Source organism: Aulonocara sp. 'chitande type north' Nkhata Bay, linkage group LG23 (assembly GCF_057382095.1).
Source record: "Aulonocara sp. 'chitande type north' Nkhata Bay isolate Kocher_YH1m ecotype deep benthic linkage group LG23, A_spYH_male_GT1.1, whole genome shotgun sequence".
NCBI classification, from domain to species: domain Eukaryota; kingdom Metazoa; phylum Chordata; class Actinopteri; order Cichliformes; family Cichlidae; genus Aulonocara; species Aulonocara sp. 'chitande type north' Nkhata Bay.
Genome location: NC_141365.1, coordinates 41,124,334 through 41,147,785, shown reverse-complemented (window position 1 = coordinate 41,147,785; position 23,452 = coordinate 41,124,334). Strand labels below are relative to the sequence as shown.

The 23,452-nt window shown below is 38.6% G+C and overlaps 4 protein-coding genes across 13 annotated transcripts; 2 read left to right on the top strand and 2 right to left on the bottom strand.

Moving 5' to 3' along the window:
• Positions 1-222: 222 nt before the first annotated feature.
• LOC147302428 (uncharacterized) lies at positions 223-1,539 on the top strand. The gene is made up of 2 exons (XM_086284136.1): positions 223-237; positions 405-1,539. Exons 1-2 carry the CDS (start codon positions 223-225, stop codon positions 1,527-1,529), a joined length of 1,140 nt encoding a protein of 379 aa, XP_086140262.1. The 3' UTR covers positions 1,530-1,539.
• A 1,817-nt stretch (positions 1,540-3,356) lies between these two features.
• LOC147302427 (uncharacterized) lies at positions 3,357-8,171 on the top strand. 4 transcript variants are annotated; one of them, XM_086284133.1, is made up of 13 exons: positions 3,357-3,513; positions 4,436-4,461; positions 4,601-4,633; positions 4,730-4,819; positions 5,231-5,302; positions 5,411-5,499; positions 5,612-5,714; positions 5,943-6,045; positions 6,125-6,177; positions 6,288-6,366; positions 6,588-7,084; positions 7,284-7,477; positions 7,586-8,171. In XM_086284133.1, exons 5-13 carry the CDS (start codon positions 5,246-5,248, stop codon positions 7,728-7,730), a joined length of 1,320 nt encoding a protein of 439 aa, XP_086140259.1. In that variant the 5' UTR covers positions 3,357-3,513; positions 4,436-4,461; positions 4,601-4,633; positions 4,730-4,819; positions 5,231-5,245; the 3' UTR covers positions 7,731-8,171. The 4 variants fall into 4 exon arrangements, with proteins under 4 accessions (XP_086140259.1, XP_086140258.1, XP_086140257.1 ...); XM_086284130.1 differs by lacking the exon at positions 3,357-3,513 and having other exon boundaries at positions 4,288-4,461; XM_086284132.1 differs by lacking the exons at positions 3,357-3,513; positions 5,411-5,499; positions 5,612-5,714 and having other exon boundaries at positions 4,287-4,461.
• A 1,136-nt stretch (positions 8,172-9,307) lies between these two features.
• LOC147302426 (uncharacterized) lies at positions 9,308-12,558 on the bottom strand. 2 transcript variants are annotated; one of them, XM_086284134.1, is made up of 5 exons: positions 12,424-12,558; positions 12,059-12,155; positions 11,575-11,685; positions 10,960-11,126; positions 9,308-10,627 (listed from the first exon to the last, which is right to left on the bottom strand). In XM_086284134.1, exons 2-5 carry the CDS (start codon positions 12,146-12,148, stop codon positions 9,700-9,702), a joined length of 1,296 nt encoding a protein of 431 aa, XP_086140260.1. In that variant the 5' UTR covers positions 12,149-12,155; positions 12,424-12,558; the 3' UTR covers positions 9,308-9,699. The 2 variants fall into 2 exon arrangements, with proteins under 2 accessions (XP_086140260.1, XP_086140261.1); XM_086284135.1 differs by having other exon boundaries at positions 12,257-12,512.
• Positions 12,559-16,620: 4,062 nt separating this feature from the next.
• Positions 16,621-21,885, bottom strand: LOC147302425 (uncharacterized). 6 transcript variants are annotated; one of them, XM_086284125.1, is made up of 14 exons: positions 21,754-21,885; positions 20,769-20,794; positions 20,381-20,466; positions 20,200-20,232; positions 20,014-20,103; positions 19,531-19,602; positions 19,334-19,422; positions 19,119-19,221; positions 18,747-18,849; positions 18,615-18,667; positions 18,426-18,504; positions 17,708-18,204; positions 17,315-17,508; positions 16,621-17,206 (listed from the first exon to the last, which is right to left on the bottom strand). In XM_086284125.1, exons 2-14 carry the CDS (start codon positions 20,773-20,775, stop codon positions 17,062-17,064), a joined length of 1,551 nt encoding a protein of 516 aa, XP_086140251.1. In that variant the 5' UTR covers positions 20,776-20,794; positions 21,754-21,885; the 3' UTR covers positions 16,621-17,061. The 6 variants fall into 6 exon arrangements, with proteins under 6 accessions (XP_086140251.1, XP_086140255.1, XP_086140250.1 ...); XM_086284129.1 differs by lacking the exon at positions 20,381-20,466 and having other exon boundaries at positions 21,754-21,870; XM_086284124.1 differs by lacking the exon at positions 21,754-21,885 and having other exon boundaries at positions 20,769-20,891.
• Positions 21,886-23,452: the final 1,567 nt, after the last annotated feature.

Genomic DNA, 23,452 nt, shown 5'->3' with positions numbered 1-23,452 from the left:
ATTAAGACCTTTTTCGTAAGGTTGTTTTCCCTTGATTGCCAGCTGTTACTGTTTTTATCTTCATATCTTTCATATTTGTCCACCTAAACAATGCTTTAATGATACAGTTTGAGAAGTTTGATATGAATTTATCCAACTGACTTGAAAATGAAACTGACAACTGTCCTGTAATCTTACACAGAGAAACCAAATCCTGCGTCTTTGCCTTGACAGACGCCTAAAATGGCTCGAGCTGTGGTAAGTTACCCTTCACTGTGTCTGTTTCTAAACATTCAATCGTGTGAATTTTTAAAGAAAAATCCAACAACAACAACAATAATATGTAACAGAGCAAAACGTCAGATGACTTGAATGTTCCTCTGCAACACAAGATCCCTTTGGCTCAAAGTCTGCCTCCTCCACAGGCAAAGGAGAAGCTCCCACACTCATCCAGTGGAGACCGTTGTGCTCTGGACAATGAAGTTCCCGCTTTCATGTTCAGACCTATCAGCGCACCTGCATGTGAGCTCCCAAGTCCACCACCTGCTGATGCCAGCTTTCATTCAAAGGACACAAACAAGATCATGCATCCAGATTTGAAAAGTGATCGTTCATCCCTGGATGATGAAGTGGCGTTTTTCATGTGTCCTGCTGATGTTCCTCTGCCTCCGAGACCTCCACCCACTGCAGAGTTACGTCTCTGCAGAAAGCGCAGATATTCTGCTGTTTTTTCTGTGGAGGATGAAGAGGAACATTTGATGCCTAAACGCATGAGGCTGATGAGTTCTGATGTTCCAGTTTCTTCAAGTCCTCCACCTGCTGATGCCAGCTTTCATTCAAAGGACACAAACAAGATCATTCACCCAGATTTGAAAAATGATCGTTCATCCCTGGATGATGAAGTGGCGTATTTCATGTGTCCTGCTGATGTTCCTCTGCCTCCGAGACCTCCACCCACTGCAGAGTTACGTCTCTGCAGAAAGCGCAGATATTCTGCTGTTTTTTCTGTGGAGGATGAAGAGGAACATTTGATGCCTAAACGCATGAGGCTGATGAGTTCTGATGTTCCACTTTCTTCAAGTCCTCCACCTGCTGATGCCAGCTTTCAGTCAAAGGACACAGACAAGATCATGCATCCAGATTTTAAATATGATTGTTCATCCCTGGATGATGATTTGGCCTTTTTAATGTGTCCTCTGCCTCTGACACCTCCACCCACTGCAGAGTTAGGTCTGGGCAGAAAGCGCAGATATTCAAGCGTTTTTTCTGTGGAGGATGAAGAGGAACCTTTGCCTCAGCCTAAACGCATGAGGCTGATGACTTGGGATGTCTCTAAGTCTCCAGCTGCTGAAAAGAAGTATGTTTTCTTTATGTGTCCTGAAGATAAGAGGTCTGAGTTACCTCTCAGCTCCCCCCAAGGCCATCCACCATCACCGGTCAATAATAATGACACTGACCAGTGTACCATTCTGCTGCCTCCTGAAATCCCAGTACCTCCAAGTCCTGCCCCTGTTGGAGTTCTAGAAACTGTTGATTTTCCTTGTGTTTAAATTTAAATAAGTGTTTGTAGTAATAAATAAATTTTTGAGCAAATACATCTTGAAATGATTCAGTTGCTTATGATGGTTATAATTATCCAAACAGTATTGTTCCTAAGAAGATCTTTACTTTTTCTACTTATTTTCTCCATGAACTATTTTGATGTCTATTTTGAAGATCCACTCATATCGTGACAGTATGCTTATTCTCAGTAGAGTGTATAGCCACATCTGAAGAAAGAATCAATTAAAGTCACTCATTAACAACTTACCACATACGCCGGAGCTGAATTCAAGATGTAAGCAGACGTTTCACAGATATCTTGGTTGTCTTTCCATTTCCTACACTAACAGTATCCTGAGAATTGTCTTATACAGCTGATATAAAGGTGAAATTTGATGACTTAATCGAAGCATCATCAGCTTAAATGCAAATGAATCCACTGTACTTGAGGTAACCTAACACTGACCATGAACGCCACAATCACTGTGCGCCAGTCCAACACAGTGCTTTACTGTGAACTCACCACAGTACTGCAAACTAAAGTGTTTATCTTCCAGTCCAATCCAATCCATCTTTATTGAGAAAGCACTTTAAAAAACCCAGGACAAAACCAAAGTGCTGTACAGTAAATGAGTTAAGAACAATAGAATAAACTTAACAGTAAGAAAATAAAACACATAATACATAAAAAAAATTTAAACAGCCCTATATTTAAAAACAAGATAAAACAGCAAAAATAAACTAAAAAACTCAAACTAAAAACCAACATCTTACAAGGTGTCAAAGGTCAGGGTGAAGAGATGAGTTTTCAGGAGTGATTTAAGAACAGGCAGAGAAGAAGCCTGTCTAATCTCTAAAGGCAGATCGTGTCACAGTTTCAGAGATGCTACAGCAAAAGCACGATGTCCTCTAAGTTTGCGCTCAGTCCTGGGAACATTCAGGAACAGCTGATCAGCTGACCTGAGACAGCGGGTGGGTTTATAAGACTGTGGCAGCTCAGAGAGTTAAGATGCAGCTAGGTCATGGAGAGCTTTAAAGGCAAATAAAAGAATTTTTAAATGAATGCCAAAAGAAATGGGCAGCCAGTGAAGTGAAGCTAAAATAGGGGAGATGTGCTCAAACCTTCGAGTGCCAGTTAAAACACAAGCTGCCGCATTTTGCACCCTCCGTAAACGAGCAGTGGCGTGTCTAGAAATCTTTTGTTGGGGGGGCCAGGTAGGGGCACAGATTTGGAGAAGGGTGGCAGATGTAATTGTCAGATAATGTTAAAAACAATTCTACCAACCGTTAACCATAATTCAATAACCCTATAAACCTAATAAGCGAATGCGCTTTTAACTCTTATTAGAATGAGATTTTAACCACTACGGTGCAAAGTTTTTAGATACTGCGTTGATAAAGTACAAGAGATACAATCAGTCAGTGTTTATTCAGCAGTCAAGGACATCAATATTTGCATAGTATTTTTACTGACATGTAGTGCACATATGTTTTGGGCAAAAACATTTTTTAATATTAAAATACCAACATTTTAACATACAATTGGCAAATTAGCCAATGCCAATGCAAAACCAATGCCTATTAAAAAAAGAAGATAATCTTCTCACAAACTGGTGTTTGATTTTGAAACAGGAAAAAAGTGTGGAAACAAATGAAAAGACTAACATTTGAATAACACCTGAAAGCAAGTAAATACTTTCTATGCTGCCTTATGGTAAACTTTGGTAATATTGATGTATAAAGAACAACACTGGCTGATGATGAAATACGGACGATCTGATTTCCTCGTGTCAGCATTGTTCCCACATCATCATAATTAATGTTGTTCCAGGTTCAACATTGCAAGTGACCAATCACCTTCTTGTGACGTCATTCCTTTGCGACTTCGAAATACCCGCCTTCGAGTATTTCGAAATACAAGTGAAGAAGCGAAAAACCGCCGCCTGTCCGCCGAATTTGAAGTCAATTTAGGATACTTTCCTTTAATAAACGGTAAGCATTATACATATGTTCCTCACTTGGCTTGCTGTTTGTTTGCTAGCGATAGGCTACTTGACGACAGCATTAGCTAACCAGTGTTCCCCAACTTTTTGGGTGTTTCGTGGCCCGGGGGTTGGGTCAGGCAAAATTGCAGTAGCTTCCCTGATCATTTTACAAACATAAGTGAAGAGAATCTGGACTAAAAGGCCTAGACTTATGGTTGTGTGCTGAATCTATGAATCAAACTATCACCTGGAAACATAATTAACTGGTCCATAGCTGTGAAACTGGACATGAGTTCTTGATTCTATGGAGATTAACAGTAATCCAGAAATTTACAAATTTGTCCTGGTACATCGCGTAAATGTTGTCCCAGGGACATCGCGTAAATGTTGTCCCTGGGACATTGTGTAAATGTTGTCCCTGGGACATCGTGTAGAAGTTGCCCTGGGACATCGTGTAAATGTTGTCCCTGGGACATCGTGTAAATGTTGTCCCTGGGACATCGTGTAATTGTTGTCCCTGGGACATCGTGTAGATGTTGTCCCTGGGACATCGTGTAAATATTGTCCCTGGGACATCGCGTAAATGTTGTCCCTGGGACATCGCGTAAATGTTGTCCCTGGGATATCGCGTAAATGTTGTCCCTGGGATATCGCGTAGATGTTGTCCCTGGGACATCGTGTAGATGTTGTCCCTGGGACATCGTGTAAATATTGTCCCTGGGACATCGCGTAAATGTTGTCCCTGGGACATCGCGTAAATGTTGTCCCTGGGATATCGCGTAAATGTTGTCCCTGGGACATCGTGTAGATGTTGTCCCTGGGACATCGTGTGATAGCTTGTAAATAATGGAATGAAAATTATTGATTGTTATTAACTTGTGAAAAAGAAGTGTAACAAATCCACATGTTATGTTCTTACACCCTTACAGAAACTGTGACTCCTTCACAATGTCAGGTAAATGTCAACTCATGTTGAATAATCAACCAATCAAGCCTTTTATTATCACATGCAATGTTATTGTACAATTTACTTAATGAATCGTGTTCCTTAGTTCTGTTTTTATTTATATGTATTTATTTATTTGTTTTATAAGGTAATAGATGGCCTAATCTATTTGCAGTGTGAGGTATGTTGAAAAGCTTGTTTGATCATAATGACATAGCATGTTTACGTTTTTTGTAATGTATTTGAAAACATAGGTGTATTTATGTTATTTTTATAGAATTTCCCTCACATTTATCCAATACCAAGCCAAATCACTGGAAAAATTTTGGATGGGTCCACAAGAGCACAAAGTGCATACTTTTTGAAGGTATGACTTGGACTGTGGTAACTATGTTCTTATCACAAAGGGTTTATAAGTTGCCACTATAAACAAACAGCATTTTCCAAAATTGAAGCCTTGTCAGAAGAACCTGAAAAATACCTTTCTGAAACCTTTTCTGTGTAAAGACTTGTTCAAAAGCAATGCACACAGATTAAAACATTTCTGTCTTGGCCAACTGATAAAGAACACCAAAAATTGAGTGGTGCGTGTTGAGTCTGTGGTCTTGATTTGTTTTGTACACACTATAGAAATTAATTAATGTAAACCAAAAATGACACTTTCTATATGTTTGTGTATCTGCAGAATTAATTACAAGTCTCACCTGACAAGATTTTGCAGTTTTGCAGTGTCATTCTTGACAGAAAAACATACTTGTCACATTATTTTTATTTCCAGAAAAACATCTTTCAGATGTATGAGAAATTGATTGGAGCCTGTCTGGAAAACGGCAGCCACTGGACCTTGTTTGTAAGTTGCACAGATTTTGCACTCTCTCTAGTGCATGATACTTTTCGGTGTCCCTCATTAGGAAAGCTCAAGGCCCAAGCCTACCATATCCATCTTTTTACAAAACAGTTTTGTGACATACCCAAGAGGACCATAGTCTATATGAATTCATTTGGCGAGTCGGAGGTCAGAAAAAGTGCGGTGTTGAAAAACTGGAGGTAATTAATTAACATATTTAACATAACATATTTAATTTAATTGAAATCATTACCGAACGTGGTTATTGATTTCTCTATATGCTTTTTATTTGTAATAACTGCGATCTCTCAGCTCATTTGCTTCAGCAAGAGGCTGCACTGGAGAGTGGACCTTGTCACATGTGAGCCACCCACATCAACAGGATGGGAACTCATGTGGAGTGCATGTCATAATGGTACTGAAAACTATAGCTTTAACCTATATAAGTAATGTTTACATTTTTGCCTAGTCAGTTTTTAAAGCCTTAGAGGCAGGATGGTAAAATCTCAATTTTTTTTGTAGATTGAACCATTTCAGCAGTAATGCTTTGCTTTGGTTGCTCTGTTTTTTTTTTTTTCTCGGGGGGGGGGGTTAAAAACAAACAAACATTTCTTTGTTAATCTAATTCTTCGTCAATTATTAGTTTGCCCAATCTCTCATTGACGGTAAAACACAAGTGGAGGAGTACAACACTGAAATCACAAAGCTCAGGTCCCGATTTTGCCACTACTTATTTTCCTCAATAGGTAAAGATAAAATTAGCTGCCTTCTTTTTCTCTAACATTGGAAAATGTAACTTGTACTTAAACAAATTATATTTTGCAGATCGAACTAGGAAGTGCAGTCAGTGCTGGTGTGTGATTGCAGCCAAAGACCGGGTACACTATGACATGTCCTTAGCCATATAGATTGTTTATTTAATGGACTTTGTTCATTTGTTTTTTGTTTGTTTATTTCTTCTTCTTCTTTTTTTTTTTTAAATTCACAGGTGCAGTGCCAGAAATGTGGTGCATACAAGCACATGCGTTGTTCAAAGTCTGTTTGTGGCATCTGTATCTTCTGTGAGAGTAAGTCACAATATAACTAAACAATGTCCAAAAATGTTTAAAGTGAAATTTTTTTTCGTAATTTTGCCTTTGCACACCAGGACTGTGTAATTAAAGTGGACGTTTCAAGATCCAGTTTTTACACAAAACTATTTTAGACATAACTGTGTCGTATTGTGGGGATTTCTCTTCACAATTAAATTGATATAGTGCTGTTTATATCATTCTTCTTTATGTAACAGCACAGTGCAGCACAGCAGAGGGAAAGGAGTTGTGCAGCATAGTGGGTGGCTATACAGGAGGAGCAATAGAAGTAGCCAGTGAAGAATGTCATCAGGGAAAGCATCAGGCAGCGAATGACAAAGGAAAAGTTCCTAAGGGAGAGAACATCTGCAGCAAATCGACAAGTAACAGTGAGATAGGAAGACTGACAGTCAGAGATGAAGGTACACAGACTGAAAGAGATGAAGGTACACAGACTGAAGACAACGAAAAAGAAGCAGAAGTATACGGCACAAGTCTGAGTACAGATAATGCTGCTGCTGATGATGTTGACAGGATCGATGCAGATACAGAATTCCAAACTGATTCAGAAGGAACTAGTACAGTTTACAGAGTGCATGGTCGCTTATCTGTACCAAGCTCAAAAAAGAAAACCTACACAATAACAGAAGACGAGATCAAGCGCAGAATCAACGCAGAGAACATGTCAGTTCATGTTTTCAGAGGTTTGATTGGGGTAGATATACATTTCGTGATTTTGATGTCACCTGAAATAAATCCGGGTTACTCGTATCAATGAAGTGACAATGTGGCTGGAAATTGTGCATTTGCTGCAACATATACACAATTACACCATGTAAACAAAAGCATTTAACTTTGTGCGCATGTGTGTGTCTCTCTCTGCTCTTTTGGTGTTTGCACTTTTTCTTTTTTAGGGCCGTAAAGCCAAACTGCCCGCAATGATTCTTGACAGGCCTAAGAAGGCCAAAACTAAAGTAACGGTGTTTAGTGTTCTGAGTGAAGAGGAGGCTGGGGAGCTAGCCCTCGGGTTTGCCGGAAGATTGGCCTGCGATGTCACAACAGACATGGTCTGTAAAGGCATCGACCATTCAAGTGCTGATATGACAAAGTAAGTTAGTAAAACAATATGAAAGTTGTATCTTTTTTGGTATTATTTGTCATTTCCCCGTATTTGGGTTATTGGTGTAACATTGTTAATCTTACTTTCTAATAACAGACAGACTCTTCTCAAAATCCAACACAATCTTAAACATGAGCTGACTGATTCCTCAACCTTCAGTTTGCTGACACACACCTTTGGCCCCGCTGCACTGGATTCTGTCATTTCATTCCTGTGTGAAAAACTTGATCTTGTCTCTTAAATAATGAAACCTTTTGTGACTTTTGTTTGTTCTGTAAATCAGAATCTTGAAAATTGTTCATTGTTGTTCTAAGTTTGTGTTAACTATTTGGCAAAAATGATTGGTTCCTAATCCAAACAGCATAATGACTGTTCTAACACATATCTTAAAAATGCTACAAAGAAAGAAAATTATCACATATGTTTCAATATGAATGTAATTGTGTCACACTCGGTTTGTAGTAGCTTTCCTGTTTTATTTTGAGTTTTGGTATGTTTACACTGTTATTTTTATTTCCCGTGTGTTCGTCTTCCCTTATTAGTTTTACTGTATTTAATTAGTCTGATTTAATAACTTATAATTATTTACTTTCCAGTGTTTATATATGCTCCTCGTTTGGATTATTGTTTGTTTGAGTTCTGCCTGTCTTTTCTATTAAAGATTTGGACTTTTGGACTATTAGTGGACCTCGTAGGTTTTTATTCTGTTCAATTGGTAATTGACTGGGTTTAATTTAGTGGCCTGGAAAACAGGCCGGAGGGGTCTGGTCATTTTAACCCCCTAAGACCCGAAATCTTCCATGGCATGCATTTTTAATTTCTCTTTGATATTTGGGCCGATTGGAACCTGATGAATGTAAAAAGAAAGAATTACCAGGTTTTGTTTTTTTTACCTAATTTTTGTTTCTGAGAAAAATGAGAGCCACATATGAGGACATTAATTTGAAATTTCGATAGAACAGTTGCAGTATAATGTCCTCATAACTGTATATCAGGCACTTGTTGATCAAGATTTAGTATTTTGGTCTAAATAACCCAAAATGTGATGTCCACATGTGTGGACGCCAGGCTGGAGTAAAGTGTTAGAGCTATTTATACCTATGTAAACTTTTATACACTGGTTTTTACCTGTCTTGTTTCAGAAAGGTTTAAAAGGGTAATGTCCACAGTTTATTTGTTTATTTATTTGTTTGAATTCAACATATTTTATTAAAGTAATTGAGCTTGAACACAGAAAAAACTGAATCAAATAATCATAAAATCAAATCACTTGCATATACTGAAGTCTAATCTACTCTGAGCTAATGCCGGTTTCCAACACTAATGATCGGGTGAAGGAGAGAGATGAGGGTGTGCACGGCCACTGGTGCTCTTATCCCTGTTCTTTGTGATACAATCCAACAGGAAAGCAGTCAAACCCTTGGACATTAGCCAAGTTAACGTTCACAAATATATACACACAGAGGAACTCTGAGCCCCAATGTCAGCATTAGCACAAACATGCCACTTCATACCAAATCTCAGTGTGAGGTCAGGTGTTAGTCTCATTCCATTATTCTGGCTATATTTTCTTACTCATTACTATTAAACTTATACTTAAGACTAACTATTAACAAAATCACACCCCAATAACTCTGTTATTACACTTTGTATTTAATCATAAAAAGGCTGGATGTTGAAACCTTTTACTTCTATTTTGTATGAGCCAGGATTCTCAACAGCTGATACTCTATGTCCAAAAAGTGACAGGTATCGTTTTATGGAGCAAAAAACTTAAGAGCGCATATTTTATAAATAATACCAACAATTACAAATGCAGACCTTTAATAGTAATAAGTAATCCTTTATTTATAATGCATAGCAATATAAAAATAGTAACATATGAAAATATTACAATGGGCACAGATGAATTTGTATCAAAAACAGCAACCAAGCCAAAGTAATGAATAACACACATAAATAACAACTGCTTGAGAGACCAAACAATTTCTTTTCATCTGTTCCTTGGCAGAAAGTTAGGACAGCTATTCAGCTTTAGGTTTCAATAAACAGAAGTAATGGATGCAGTCCCTTTGAAATGTCACACAAAAGTCTACTTATGCATATACTTAGCTTTAACTCTTCTCTTTTTTGTTTTGTATTCCAAAAGGTTTTCATTTTCTCCAGAGGATGTCTCTCTTTCAGTGGTTATCGACTGTTCACATTCATTTTCAGACTGTTGGAATGTCGATGCTGGCCGAACGTTTCTTGCTAGAATACAATGGCCTAATTTTGCGTGCATTCTCTGTCGTCTTTATTTCGTACTGGCATATACTTTTGCCTACTTGTTTTGTTTTTAAGACATTTGTATGCAGTTCATCTATCATTGGAGTAATACCCTCTGGAATGAATGCCCACTGTTTAACTGTGTCTAAAACAGCATTTAGTTTTCCAACTGCATCTTCTGTGCATTTTTTGTCTGTGCTTTCAACTACAGGAGTGTCATTCAAAGTTGATAGAGGACTTTTCAGAGAGTTTTTCATTTTTTTAAAATGGCTACAAGCCACCTTCAGGCAAGCACATGTGTTATAGTGAGAGAACGTACAACAAGTGCACTGAAGTGTTTCAGCCGATGCAAAAAAACACAGATTTCCAAACAAACTTGGCATTTTTATCACTTTCAAGTCCTCACAGTGTACAAAGTAATGCCTTTCTTTCACTGCAATTCTTGCCAAGGTAGAAATGTCTGTTTCCATGTTTGGATAGATGTCATTGTCAGCCTCTGCTAATTTTGCAAGTAACACTAGATGCTTGCAAAGAAGTCCTCGTAAGCCATATGTACAGTTGCAGTAGGACTCAACAGGGCAGACGTCATACACCATGTCTTCTCTTGACTCAGATGGGACTTGATATGCATTAACTCCATGGCTGTTCTTGACTGTAATTTTAAGAGCCCAACCACTTTCCATCAGTCTTGAAGCAGAGTCTGAAACTTGAGACAAGGGGTCAGCAAACCTGTTTTTCATGCGGCCCACATCTTGCAGGGTTTTTATGACTGAGAAGTAGTCGTCGGCCTTCCCTAGGAGCACTTCAATCAGATCATCCAGACGCCTATTCTTGTAGCCAGATAAAAACTGGTATTTCAGGCGGTGGAAAAATCTGAAAAACAGTTATTTGAAATGATTAGTAACTGTAATTGAAGGAATTTAAAGTTTTAATCAAGACTGTATTATTTTTTTAAAAATTGGAATACCTATTGCACACGTCTTTTATAAAGGAATGCTCTGTGCCGGTTTAGCTGATTTAGGCAAATCCACCTACTCTGTTTTTTGTTGTGATAACATAAAAAACGCTGCTAGAATTTAAAGGATTTGCCTAAAACCTGTTCTGGCAATGACATGACGAACCTACTCAGTTTAGCCTCTTGGATTAAAGCATAATATCTTTTTTTCAGCAATACAATTGAATGAGGTCAAAATAATAAATCATACCTTTCAATCACATTGTTTGTTTCAGAACGAGCGTGACTGAAGCGACGGCCGTAGTCACACCACATGTGGCCAATGCCTTCCCAGTGCTTCTGAAAATACTGGCACACCAAAGGGTATTGCTTAAATGTCTGGCAGAACTCTGCTGATGTGGCTTTAAAGTCGTCCTCCTAAGAGAATTGGATGCAACAGAATATATTTCAATCCATTTAACAGACCTATTGAAATCTTTAATATTATGTATTGAAGGCCTTTTCCTTTTATTGAATAACATTAAGAATTTTAAGTTATTAATAATATGTCGTGTTTTTGTATTAAGAAGCAATTATTTCTTCCCTTACAATGGCTAAGAAGGAACACTAAACCTATAAGCATATTTGGTTTCAGCATCTGTCTGTGAAAGAATCCCACTCACAAGTTCTACTGCACAGTGGGTGACACAATGATGTTCTGCACAGCTTAAGTACTTGTTTTGATAAGCAAGATAAGAAGCCAGTTTTAGAAATTGTTTCAAAAATCTATTTTGTATCTCTCTGTAACTTTTTTTAGCAACTGAAAGTTATTATGCTCTTAGTGTAATCAAGAAATCAAAATGTGAAATAGACAAATTACACTTACAGATGTGCAAGCTTTCAGCTTACAAAAGAAAGAAATGATTTCATTTCTCTTTTGGGTGTTAGAAAGCCCATGGACCCCGGACTCTGATTTTGAAAGCCATCGATTAACAGCCTGTGAATGTAAGAGAAAAAAAGTTAATCTGGAGAGAGAGACAGAGGAGCAGCTGTACAAAAAGCATAAAAGAAAGCTGACGTCCAAAAATAACTTTGTCACTCACTGGACAAGAGGACCTGTGCATTACAGAAATCAACCAGGCAAACATATTTTTAAATGTCAAAAAGAGCTTTGGGAAGCAGCCACCAGAAGATGAGTGCACTGTGGTCTTAAATGGATGGACATAGTCACTCAACATTTTATCCCTTTATATTCATTAACCTGAGTAGGTGAATATCACAATGAGGCAAATCATAACAACAGGACCCTGTTGTAAAAATGTGTTTCAGGTGCATCTTAGACAACGTGAAAAGAAAACAATGTGGTTTACCTGCAAGACATGGTACCAGCATAGAAGGATAGCTGACTCTGGAAAAACCTTCTGCAAAGCATTTATTTCCGCAAAGTCTTTGTCAACCATAAATGCTCTACAGAAAAAAAGAAAACACTAAATGAGATTAAACAGTATGAAAATGTTTTTGCTATCTCAAAGCACCACTTCAATGCCAAATTAAACATTTCAACTCACAAGTAGATATATAAAATACTGCATACAGCCTATAGGAATAACTTTAACAACTGGAAAGGAAAGTTTTTTGCAGCCCATGCTGCAGCTATAGCATTAGATTCTGGCATGTTATAACTTTTTTGAAAAGGAATTATTTCAAAATTAATAGCTGTCAATGTATTATTTACCTCGGGGAAGTTGGGAAATGCTCACAAACTATTCCAAGAACAGTTTCCAGGGTTTTCTGACTTTCGTTGCTGACAATAGCATAGGCCACAGGGGGCCTGTTCTTCGTACCGCGCTAAGTGAGTTAGCTGGATGAGATTGTTGACAATTTCGCGTGATCCTGGATCGTTCGGTTCCCCGAAGCCCATCCGGGACTTGCTGTCATAGCAACAGAGCCGTAAGCGTAAACCTGCTGGGGAGCAGGTTTACTTTATGTAAACAGGATTAGATCGCGGCCACGCAGGTATGTCCGCTTCATTTATACGAAAGCAACAGCGATATTCCACCACTGTTTCACCATAAATAAATAACATCAATGTAACTAAAGATAATGCAGCACTTGATCCTTTTATTGATTTCACACAGATACATACAGGTCATTCCCTAAAAAAGGGAAATGTACTATTAACATTCTATTACATGTATGTGATTATTACAGATGTAATTCATATTTCAGAGTAGTAATTGTAAATTACTTCGTGTAATCAAGATGAGAGACCACGGCTATAAAAGCGAAGGTGGATTTGGGAAGTCTGTCGCAGTCATATCCTGTCCGTTTACGCGAGCAACCCATTGCGGAAGGTGCAAGATTGATAAGGAGAGTCCTCAGAATTCAGCGTATATTGCGGGACAGACAGGATCCTTTAGCTCAGCGCGACAGTGTGCTCATAGAGAGATATCGATTTTCCCGTGAGGGTATTATTCACTTAACCAACTTGTTGACGAGAGGGTGCAGGACCACCACCTGTCTTTTTTTTTTTGCTCTGCCCTTTTCTTGGTTGCTGTTATGAACAAACAAACAGAGTATTCCAGGGTCTCTTTCCAAGAGACGACAAGCAATATAAGTGATAAATATTACCATTCTGTAGAATATTCTTATATTTCACTTTTACTTGTTCCCATGTTCTAGTGGGTCCTGTTGTGGCTCTAATGTGAAAGGGGATATAATATAACATATTATAATATAATATAATGTAATATAATATTGGATAATATGGTGTGATATGATAAATCTACCCTACCGCCTACTGGTGTTGGCCAGAGGGGCCGATGGCGCAATATGGCAGCCTGGCTTCTGTCAGTCTGCCCCAGGGCAGCTGTGGCTACAACCGTAGCTGCCTCCACCAGTGTGTGAATGTGAGAGTGAATGAATAGTGGCATTGTAAAGCGCTTTGGGTGCCTTGAAAAGCGCTATATAAATCCACTCCATTATTATTGTTATTATTATTATTATTAAATTACTTACGAGTTTGATTTGTCAGCAACTTTCTGCCAGCCCTCTCTCCTTGCTTTTGCAGCCTTTGCAGTGTTCCCTTGCGTTTTAATTAAACTCTGAAACTCCTGAAATCCCTCACTCAAGAGTTCTTGCTCTGCTGCCGAAAAATACCGAGCGCGCTCCTTCGACATTTTCGCCGACCAATCAAAGGGTTGCCGATCAATGTTTCTACTATCGATGCATAGCCCCTGTTGGGCCACCCAGTGATCTCACATTACTTCATCCAGCTATACTAATCGTCAACAACAGGTGTGTTCGGGGAACCGGAATAGCGAGCTCAGAGTTAGCGCGATGATTTGGTCTTGGATGTTTCATTTGATCTTGGATGTAGTAAGCGACGTACGAAGCACAGGGCCAGGGACTCCATGCCCATGATCATCTCTTACAACAAGTGTGAATAAGGGAAATGAATACTGGTTAACGCAGTGCGTGGTGTCAACAAATACTAACTGTTTTGCATAGTTCTCCATGTTTGATTTCATTACAGGTGTCTGCAAAATAATCATTAGTTCTTGGTCAGATGTGTATGGTTGATAGAAGAGAACATGTTCTTGATGTTTTCCATTAAGTAAGGTATGTACACATTGACTGTCTCCACAGTTAAAGTGCTTCTTCCTCATCATGCAGGTTCTAACACTGTCAATGTCACGTGGTGTGACAAAATGCTCTCTGTTGTGAAGATCTCTGTGTCCATGTTCTTTGGCCCATTTATGACATTCGGTTAGTATGATGGCTGGCTTAGTTCCAAGGGAAAGCAGTTCCTCAATCTTCCTCCTCAAATCACTGGAAATATTGTTGAAATGTGCGTCTTTTGGGTCCGAAGGATCATGCCCATCATGCTTATCATATGTACGCTGCACGATGACTGTGTGGTCTTTCCAACATTTGAGTACTTTAAATGAAACATAGGCCTTACAGCCCACTGCTCTGTAGCTGTTTCGACTTTTTTCCCCAGCTCTGATGCAGTTGAATTTGTAATAGTCTCTTTTCCTGTCTTTACCTGAGGCAACATTTAAACATTTATAATGTCCATGAAGGGTTAATGAGTTCAATTTTTCTAACACAACACTGAATGGGTCCTCCTGGCATTGTGACACATGCACACAAAGTTGTGTGTCTTTTCCAGTTCTTTTTTTTTCGTCATTCAGAACACTTCTTCTAATTATGTCGTCCATTTCTGGTGGAAAAATAGCGAAGGTTTAATTAGTCAATATTCATTAATTCATTTTAACTTGTTTTGGGGTTTTTTGCAATACAATGTAAATATTAAATATAATATTAAAAAAATATATATATAAAATAATATAAAACAAACAGGGGCTAAAAGAAGCTAAACTTTCATATGGTATGTCTCTGGCAACTTTAACATGATGTCCCAGGGACAACATTTACACAATGTCCCAGGGACAACATTTACGCGATGTCCCAGGGCAACTTCTACACGATGTCCCAGGGACAACATTTACACAATGTCCCAGGGACAACATTTACACGATGTCCCAGGGACAACATTTACACGATGTCCCAGGGCAACTTCTACACGATGTCCCAGGGACAACATTTACACAATGTCCCAGGGACAACATTTACGCGATGTCCCTGGGACAACATTTACGCGATGTACCAGGACAAATTTGTAAATTTCTGGATTACTGTTAATCTCCATAGAATCAAGAACTCATGTCCAGTTTCACAGCTATGGACCAGTTAATTATGTTTCCAGGTGATAGTTTGATTCATAGATTCAGCACACAACCATAAGTCTAGGCCTTTTAGTCCAGATTCTCTTCACTTATGTTTGTAAAATGATCAGGGAAGCTACTGCAATTTTGCCTGACCCAACCCCCGGGCCACGAAACACCCAAAAAGTTGGGGAACGCTGGTCTAGAGAACACTGGTTAGCTAATGCTGTCGTCAAGTAGCCTATCGCTAGCAAACAAACAGCAAGCCAAGTGAGGAACATATGTATAATGCTTACCGTTTATTAAAGGAAAGTATCCTAAATTGACTTCAAATTCGGCGGACAGGCGAATTGACTTCAAATTCGGCGGACAGGCGGCGGTTTTTCGCTTCTTCACTTGTATTTCGAAATAATCGAAGGCGGGTATTTCGAAGTCGCAAAGGAATTACGTCACAAGAAGGTGATTGGTCACTTGCAATGTTGAACCTGGAACAACATTAATTATGATGATGTGGGAACAATGCTGACACGAGGAAATCAGATCGTCCTTATTTTACCACTAGTTGACCTTTTAATGATGGAAGGCTTACCAGCCACATTTGAAACACTGTCCTCTGGATTAACACCATCATCAACACCAATATTTTAAATGCAAATGTTCGCAACCAGATAACCATTCACTCACTTCATAAATAAACTCATCATAACACATTGTTTTTGCTTTAAACCATGTTTCATGCTTTTCATTTTCATCATCTGGTAACACACAGATCAAAGTTTACATAGGTATAAATAGCTCTAACACTTTACTCCAGCCTGGCGTCCACACATGTGGACATCACATTTTGGGTTATTTAGACCAAAATACTAAATCTTGATCAACAAGTGCCTGATATACAGTTATGAGGACATTATACTGCAACTGTTCTATCGAAATTTCAAATTAATGTCCTCATATGTGGCTCTCATTTTTCTCAGAAACAAAAATTAGGTAAAAAAAACCAAAACCTGGTAATTCTTTCTTTTTACATTCATCGGGTTCCAATCGGCCCAAATATCAAAGAGAAATTAAAAATGCATGCCATGGAAGATTTCGGGTCTTAGGGGGTTAAAATGACCAGACCCCTCCGGCCTGTTTTCCAGGCCACTAAATTAAACCCAGTCAATTACCAATTGAACAGAATAAAAACCTACGAGGTCCACTAATAGTCCAAAAGTCCAAATCTTTAATAGAAAAGACAGGCAGAACTCAAACAAACAATAATCCAAACGAGGAGCATATATACACACTGGAAAGTAAATAATTATAAGTTATTAAATCAGACTAATTAAATACAGTAAAACTAATAAGGGAAGACGAACACACGGGAAATAAAAATAACAGTGTAAACATACCAAAACTCAAAATAAAACAGGAAAGCTACTACAAACCGAGTGTGACACAATTACATTCATATTGAAACATATGTGATAATTTTCTTTCTTTGTAGCATTTTTAAGATATGTGTTAGAACAGTCATTATGCTGTTTGGATTAGGAACCAATCATTTTTGCCAAATAGTTAACACAAACTTAGAACAACAATGAACAATTTTCAAGATTCTGATTTACAGAACAAACAAAAGTCACAAAAGGTTTCATTATTTAAGAGACAAGATCAAGTTTTTCACACAGGAATGAAATGACAGAATCCAGTGCAGCGGGGCCAAAGGTGTGTGTCAGCAAACTGAAGGTTGAGGAATCAGTCAGCTCATGTTTAAGATTGTGTTGGATTTTGAGAAGAGTCTGTCTGTTATTAGAAAGTAAGATTAACAATGTTACACCAATAACCCAAATACGGGGAAATGACAAATAATACCAAAAAAGATACAACTTTCATATTGTTTTACTAACTTACTTTGTCATATCAGCACTTGAATGGTCGATGCCTTTACAGACCATGTCTGTTGTGACATCGCAGGCCAATCTTCCGGCAAACCCGAGGGCTAGCTCCCCAGCCTCCTCTTCACTCAGAACACTAAACACCGTTACTTTAGTTTTGGCCTTCTTAGGCCTGTCAAGAATCATTGCGGGCAGTTTGGCTTTACGGCCCTAAAAAAGAAAAAGTGCAAACACCAAAAGAGCAGAGAGAGACACACACATGCGCACAAAGTTAAATGCTTTTGTTTACATGGTGTAATTGTGTATATGTTGCAGCAAATGCACAATTTCCAGCCACATTGTCACTTCATTGATACGAGTAACCCGGATTTATTTCAGGTGACATCAAAATCACGAAATGTATATCTACCCCAATCAAACCTCTGAAAACATGAACTGACATGTTCTCTGCGTTGATTCTGCGCTTGATCTCGTCTTCTGTTATTGTGTAGGTTTTCTTTTTTGAGCTTGGTACAGATAAGCGACCATGCACTCTGTAAACTGTACTAGTTCCTTCTGAATCAGTTTGGAATTCTGTATCTGCATCGATCCTGTCAACATCATCAGCAGCAGCATTATCTGTACTCAGACTTGTGCCGTATACTTCTGCTTCTTTTTCGTTGTCTTCAGTCTGTGTACCTTCATCTCTTTCAGTCTGTGTACCTTCATCTCTGACTGTCAGTCTTCCTATCTCACTGTTACTTGTCGATTTGCTGCAGATGTTCTCTCCCTTAGGAACTTTTCCTTTGTCATTCGCTGCCTGATGCTTTCCCTGATGACATTCTTCACTGGCTACTTCTATTGCTCCTCCTGTATAGCCACCCACTATGCTGCACAACTCCTTTCCCTCTGCTGTGCTGCACTGTGCTGTTACATAAAGAAGAATGATATAAACAGCACTATATCAATTTAATTGTGAAGAGAAATCCCCACAATACGACACAGTTATGTCTAAAATAGTTTTGTGTAAAAACTGGATCTTGAAACGTCCACTTTAATTACACAGTCCTGGTGTGCAAAGGCAAAATTACGAAAAAAAATTTCACTTTAAACATTTTTGGACATTGTTTAGTTATATTGTGACTTACTCTCACAGAAGATACAGATGCCACAAACAGACTTTGAACAACGCATGTGCTTGTATGCACCACATTTCTGGCACTGCACCTGTGAATTTAAAAAAAAAAAAGAAGAAGAAGAAATAAACAAACAAAAAACAAATGAACAAAGTCCATTAAATAAACAATCTATATGGCTAAGGACATGTCATAGTGTACCCGGTCTTTGGCTGCAATCACACACCAGCACTGACTGCACTTCCTAGTTCGATCTGCAAAATATAATTTGTTTAAGTACAAGTTACATTTTCCAATGTTAGAGAAAAAGAAGGCAGCTAATTTTATCTTTACCTATTGAGGAAAATAAGTAGTGGCAAAGTCGGGACCTGAGCTTTGTGATTTCAGTGTTGTACTCCTCCACTTGTGTTTTACCGTCAATGAGAGATTGGGCAAACTAATAATTGACGAAGAAGAAAAAAAAAAAAAAGAACAAAAAGAATTAGATTAACAAAGAAATGTTTGTTTGTTTTTAACCCCCCCCCCCCCCCCCCCCCCCCCGAGAAAAAAAAAAAAACAGAGCAACCAAAGCAAAGCATTACTGCTGAAATTGTTCAATCTACAAAAAAAATTGAGATTTTACCATCCTGCCTCTAAGGCTTTAAAAACTGACTAGGCAAAAATGTAAACATTACTTATATAGGTTAAAGCTATAGTTTTCAGTACCATTATGACATGCACTCCACATGAGTTCCCATCCTGTTGATGTGGGTGGCTCACATGTGACAAGGTCCACTCTCCAGCGCAGCCTCTTGCTGAAGCAAATGAGCTGAGAGATCGCAGTTATTACAAATAAAAAGCATATAGAGAAATCAATAACCACGTTCGGTAATGATTTCAATTAAATTAAATATGTTATGTTAAATATGTTAATTAATTACCTCCAGTTTTTCAACACCGCACTTTTTCTGACCTCCGACTCGCCAAATGAATTCATATAGACTATGGTCCTCTTGGGTATGTCACAAAACTGTTTTGTAAAAAGATGGATATGGTAGGCTTGGGCCTTGAGCTTTCCTAATGAGGGACACTGAAAAGTATCATGCACTAGAGAGAGTGCAAAATCTGTGCAACTTACAAACAAGGTCCAGTGGCTGCCGTTTTCCAGACAGGCTCCAATCAATTTCTCATACATCTGAAAGATGTTTTTCTGGAAATAAAAATAATGTGACAAGAATGTTTTTCTGTCAAGAATGACACTGCAAAACTGCAAAAGCTTGTCAGGTGAGACTTGTAATTAATTCTGCAGATACACAAACATATAGAAAGTGTCATTTTTGGTTTACATTAATTAATTTCTATAGTGTGTACAAAACAAATCAAGACCACAGACTCAACACGCACCACTCAATTTTTGGTGTTCTTTATCAGTTGGCCAAGACAGAAATGTTTTAATCTGTGTGCATTGCTTTTGAACAAGTCTTTACACAGAAAAGGTTTCAGAAAGGTATTTTTCAGGTTCTTCTGACAAGGCTTCAATTTTGGAAAATGCTGTTTGTTTATAGTGGCAACTTATAAACCCTTTGTGATAAGAACATAGTTACCACAGTCCAAGTCATACCTTCAAAAAGTATGCACTTTGTGCTCTTGTGGACCCATCCAAAATTTTTCCAGTGATTTGGCTTGGTATTGGATAAATGTGAGGGAAATTCTATAAAAATAACATAAATACACCTATGTTTTCAAATACATTACAAAAAACGTAAACATGCTATGTCATTATGATCAAACAAGCTTTTCAACATACCTCACACTGCAAATAGATTAGGCCATCTATTACCTTATAAAACAAATAAATAAATACATATAAATAAAAACAGAACTAAGGAATACAATTCATTAAGTAAATTGTACAATAAAGTGTATTTAAAGCAGAATTTAACATTAATTTTATGACAACATAAAAGGATTTTTATGTCAAGAGGTACCTCATCTGAAATGTTAGTCTGGTCAAACAGGGATTTCAAACTTGAAATACCAATAGAGTTTGGTCCAGCTACTCCCACAAGGTAATCTGTGAGAAAGCATATGCTGTAGTCAACAGATATCATTTTCTTTTTGCATGCTGCAACCATCATCCATTTCAGTCTTCTAGGAGCTTTGTCTGGTTGTAGTTCTTTTTTCTCCTCCTCATCTATTAATTAAATTGTTTTCTGACCTTCCTAACTGTTTCCGACCTGTCTTCCCAATGTGATGTTTAAGCAATATATGTATGGTCAGAAGGGGGTGAAATTTTCATTGCAGTTGTACGTGTAACATTGCATGTGATAATAAAAGGATTGATTGGTTGATTATTCAACATGAGTTGACATTTACCTGACATTGTGAAGGAGTCACAGTTTCTGTAAGGGTGTAAGAACATAACATGTGGATTTGTTACACTTCTTTTTCACAAGTTAATAACAATCAATAATTTTCATTCCATTATTTACAAGCTATCACACGATGTCCCAGGGACAACATCTACACGATGTCCCAGGGACAACATTTACACGATGTCCCAGGGACAACATCTACACGATGTCCCAGGGCAAATTCTACATGATGTCCCAGGGACAATATTTACACAATGTCCCAGGGACAACATTTACGCGATGTCCCAGGGACAACATCTACACGATGTCCCAGGGACAACATTTACACGATGTCCCAGGGACAACATCTACACGATGTCCCAGGGCAAATTCTACATGATGTCCCAGGGACAACATTTACACGATGTCCCAGGGACAACATCTACACGATGTCCCAGGGCAAATTCTACATGATGTCCCAGGGACAACATTTACACAATGTCCCAGGGACAACATTTACGCGATGTCCCAGGGACAACATCTACACGATGTCCCAGGGCAAATTCTACATGATGTCCCAGGGACAACATTTACACAATGTCCCAGGGACAACATTTACACGATGTCCCTGGGACAACATTTACGCGATGTACCAGGACAAATTTGTAAATTTCTGGATTACTGTTAATCTCCATAGAATCAAGAACTCATGTCCAGTTTCACAGCTATGGACCAGTTAATTATGTTTCCAGGTGATAGTTTGATTCATAGATTCAGCACACAACCATAAGTCTAGGCCTTTTAGTCCAGATTCTCTTCACTTATGTTTGTAAAATGATCAGGGAAGCTACTGCAATTTTGCCTGACCCAACCCCCGGGCCACGAAACACCCAAAAAGTTGGGGAACGCTGGTCTAGAGAACACTGGTTAGCTAATGCTGTCGTCAAGTAGCCTATCGCTAGCAAACAAACAGCAAGCCAAGTGAGGAACATATGTATAATGCTTACCGTTTATTAAAGGAAAGTATCCTAAATTGACTTCAAATTCGGCGGACAGGCGAATTGACTTCAAATTCGGCGGACAGGCGGCGGTTTTTCGCTTCTTCACTTGTATTTCGAAATAATCGAAGGCGGGTATTTCGAAGTCGCAAAGGAATTACGTCACAAGAAGGTGATTGGTCACTTGCAATGTTGAACCTGGAACAACATTAATTATGATGATGTGGGAACAATGCTGACACGAGGAAATCAGATCGTCCATGAAATACAGTCAGCTGGCATGGTGACACTGCCAGTATTAACCTGCAGGGCTGGACTGGGACAAAAAATTGGGCATTTTCACTACAGACCAGCCCACCAGGTATTAAAGCCATAAAGCCTTTGAATGAAAACAAACGCTGTTGTGACAGCGATGTACACTGTCTTTTTGGTATATGTATGATCTCTATACATTTTACGTCAGATAAAAACTTTGTTCGCAAGATTCAGATAATTATTTAATAAAAGCTAAATATTTGAAATGAGAATAAGAAAGAAAAGTATTTCTTTGTGCCCCCCTCTCCCTGTTAATGCCCTACCTGGCCCCCTGGCAACACTTTGCTAGACCCGTCCCTGCACAGTTACCAGCTGTCAGCTACTTAGAAAAAGGATGCTGGTGTTATTTGTCTCTCAGAAACAGTTCATAACTTCCCTTCAACTCATTCATGTCACCTAAAAGGTAAACCTGTTTCTCCATCACTGTTCAGCTCTGATGATTCAGTAAGGACATCTCCTGGTTTCATCTTCATGTTTCCCTCTCACCACATATACAAACCGATATCATGACCAGCAGCTTTACAGCTGTGGCTCCAGCAAACATCAGCTGATACTAGAAATTAATATTAAATAAATTCTAACAACAGCTGATCAAGCTTAAACGTGCTGCTGTTGTTTAGCGTGACATCCGCTGGTTTCCAATGATCAGCTGATCGGCTTTTCTCTCTTGTTTATTTATCTCCCACTTTGCGCCAGAAACAGGAATCAGAATCAATAAAGTATTCTGATTCCTGTTTATGGCGCAAAGTGGGAGATAAATAAACAAGAGAGAAAAGCCGATCAGCTGATCATTGATCAGTTTCATGATCAAAGTAGCAACAGAAGAGGGAGGGAGGGGGGGGGATAAGAGAAGAGGCAGCTGTGCAGCGTAAAGACAGAATAACTCCAGCTTTGTGTCTTTTCCCATTCTAGCTAAAGTCCGGGACAAACTGCGTCTCTTCTCAGCTCAATACAAAACGCATAATATTTTCTCTGAATGAGGGACCATTCCATTTTTTAAGGAGCCGTTGGCAACTCTACTAACTAACCTTATGAATAAAATAAAGTTCACTATCAGTAACATCATAGCAACCGAACAGCTGTATAGAAACTCCTTCATGCTAGCTCACGCAGTACGAGTTATTGTAACTGACTGTAAAAAGTCAGCACAACGAAAATAAACTCCACCTAAACTTGGTTTATATCTGACCCAGATAGACTGCAGGTCATAACTTCTTACCTGAAGTTCAGTTCACCGCCTCCGGCCTCTGCTCCTCGTGCCTTTCCGTCATCCACCTGCCAGCGTGTTGCATCTGCTGGCCTCCACCACTTGCTAATGTTACTGAATCTGTGGAAGCTCCGCAATAGCCACCACCAAACAATTGAGTTATTTTTACACATCTCCCAGCATCTG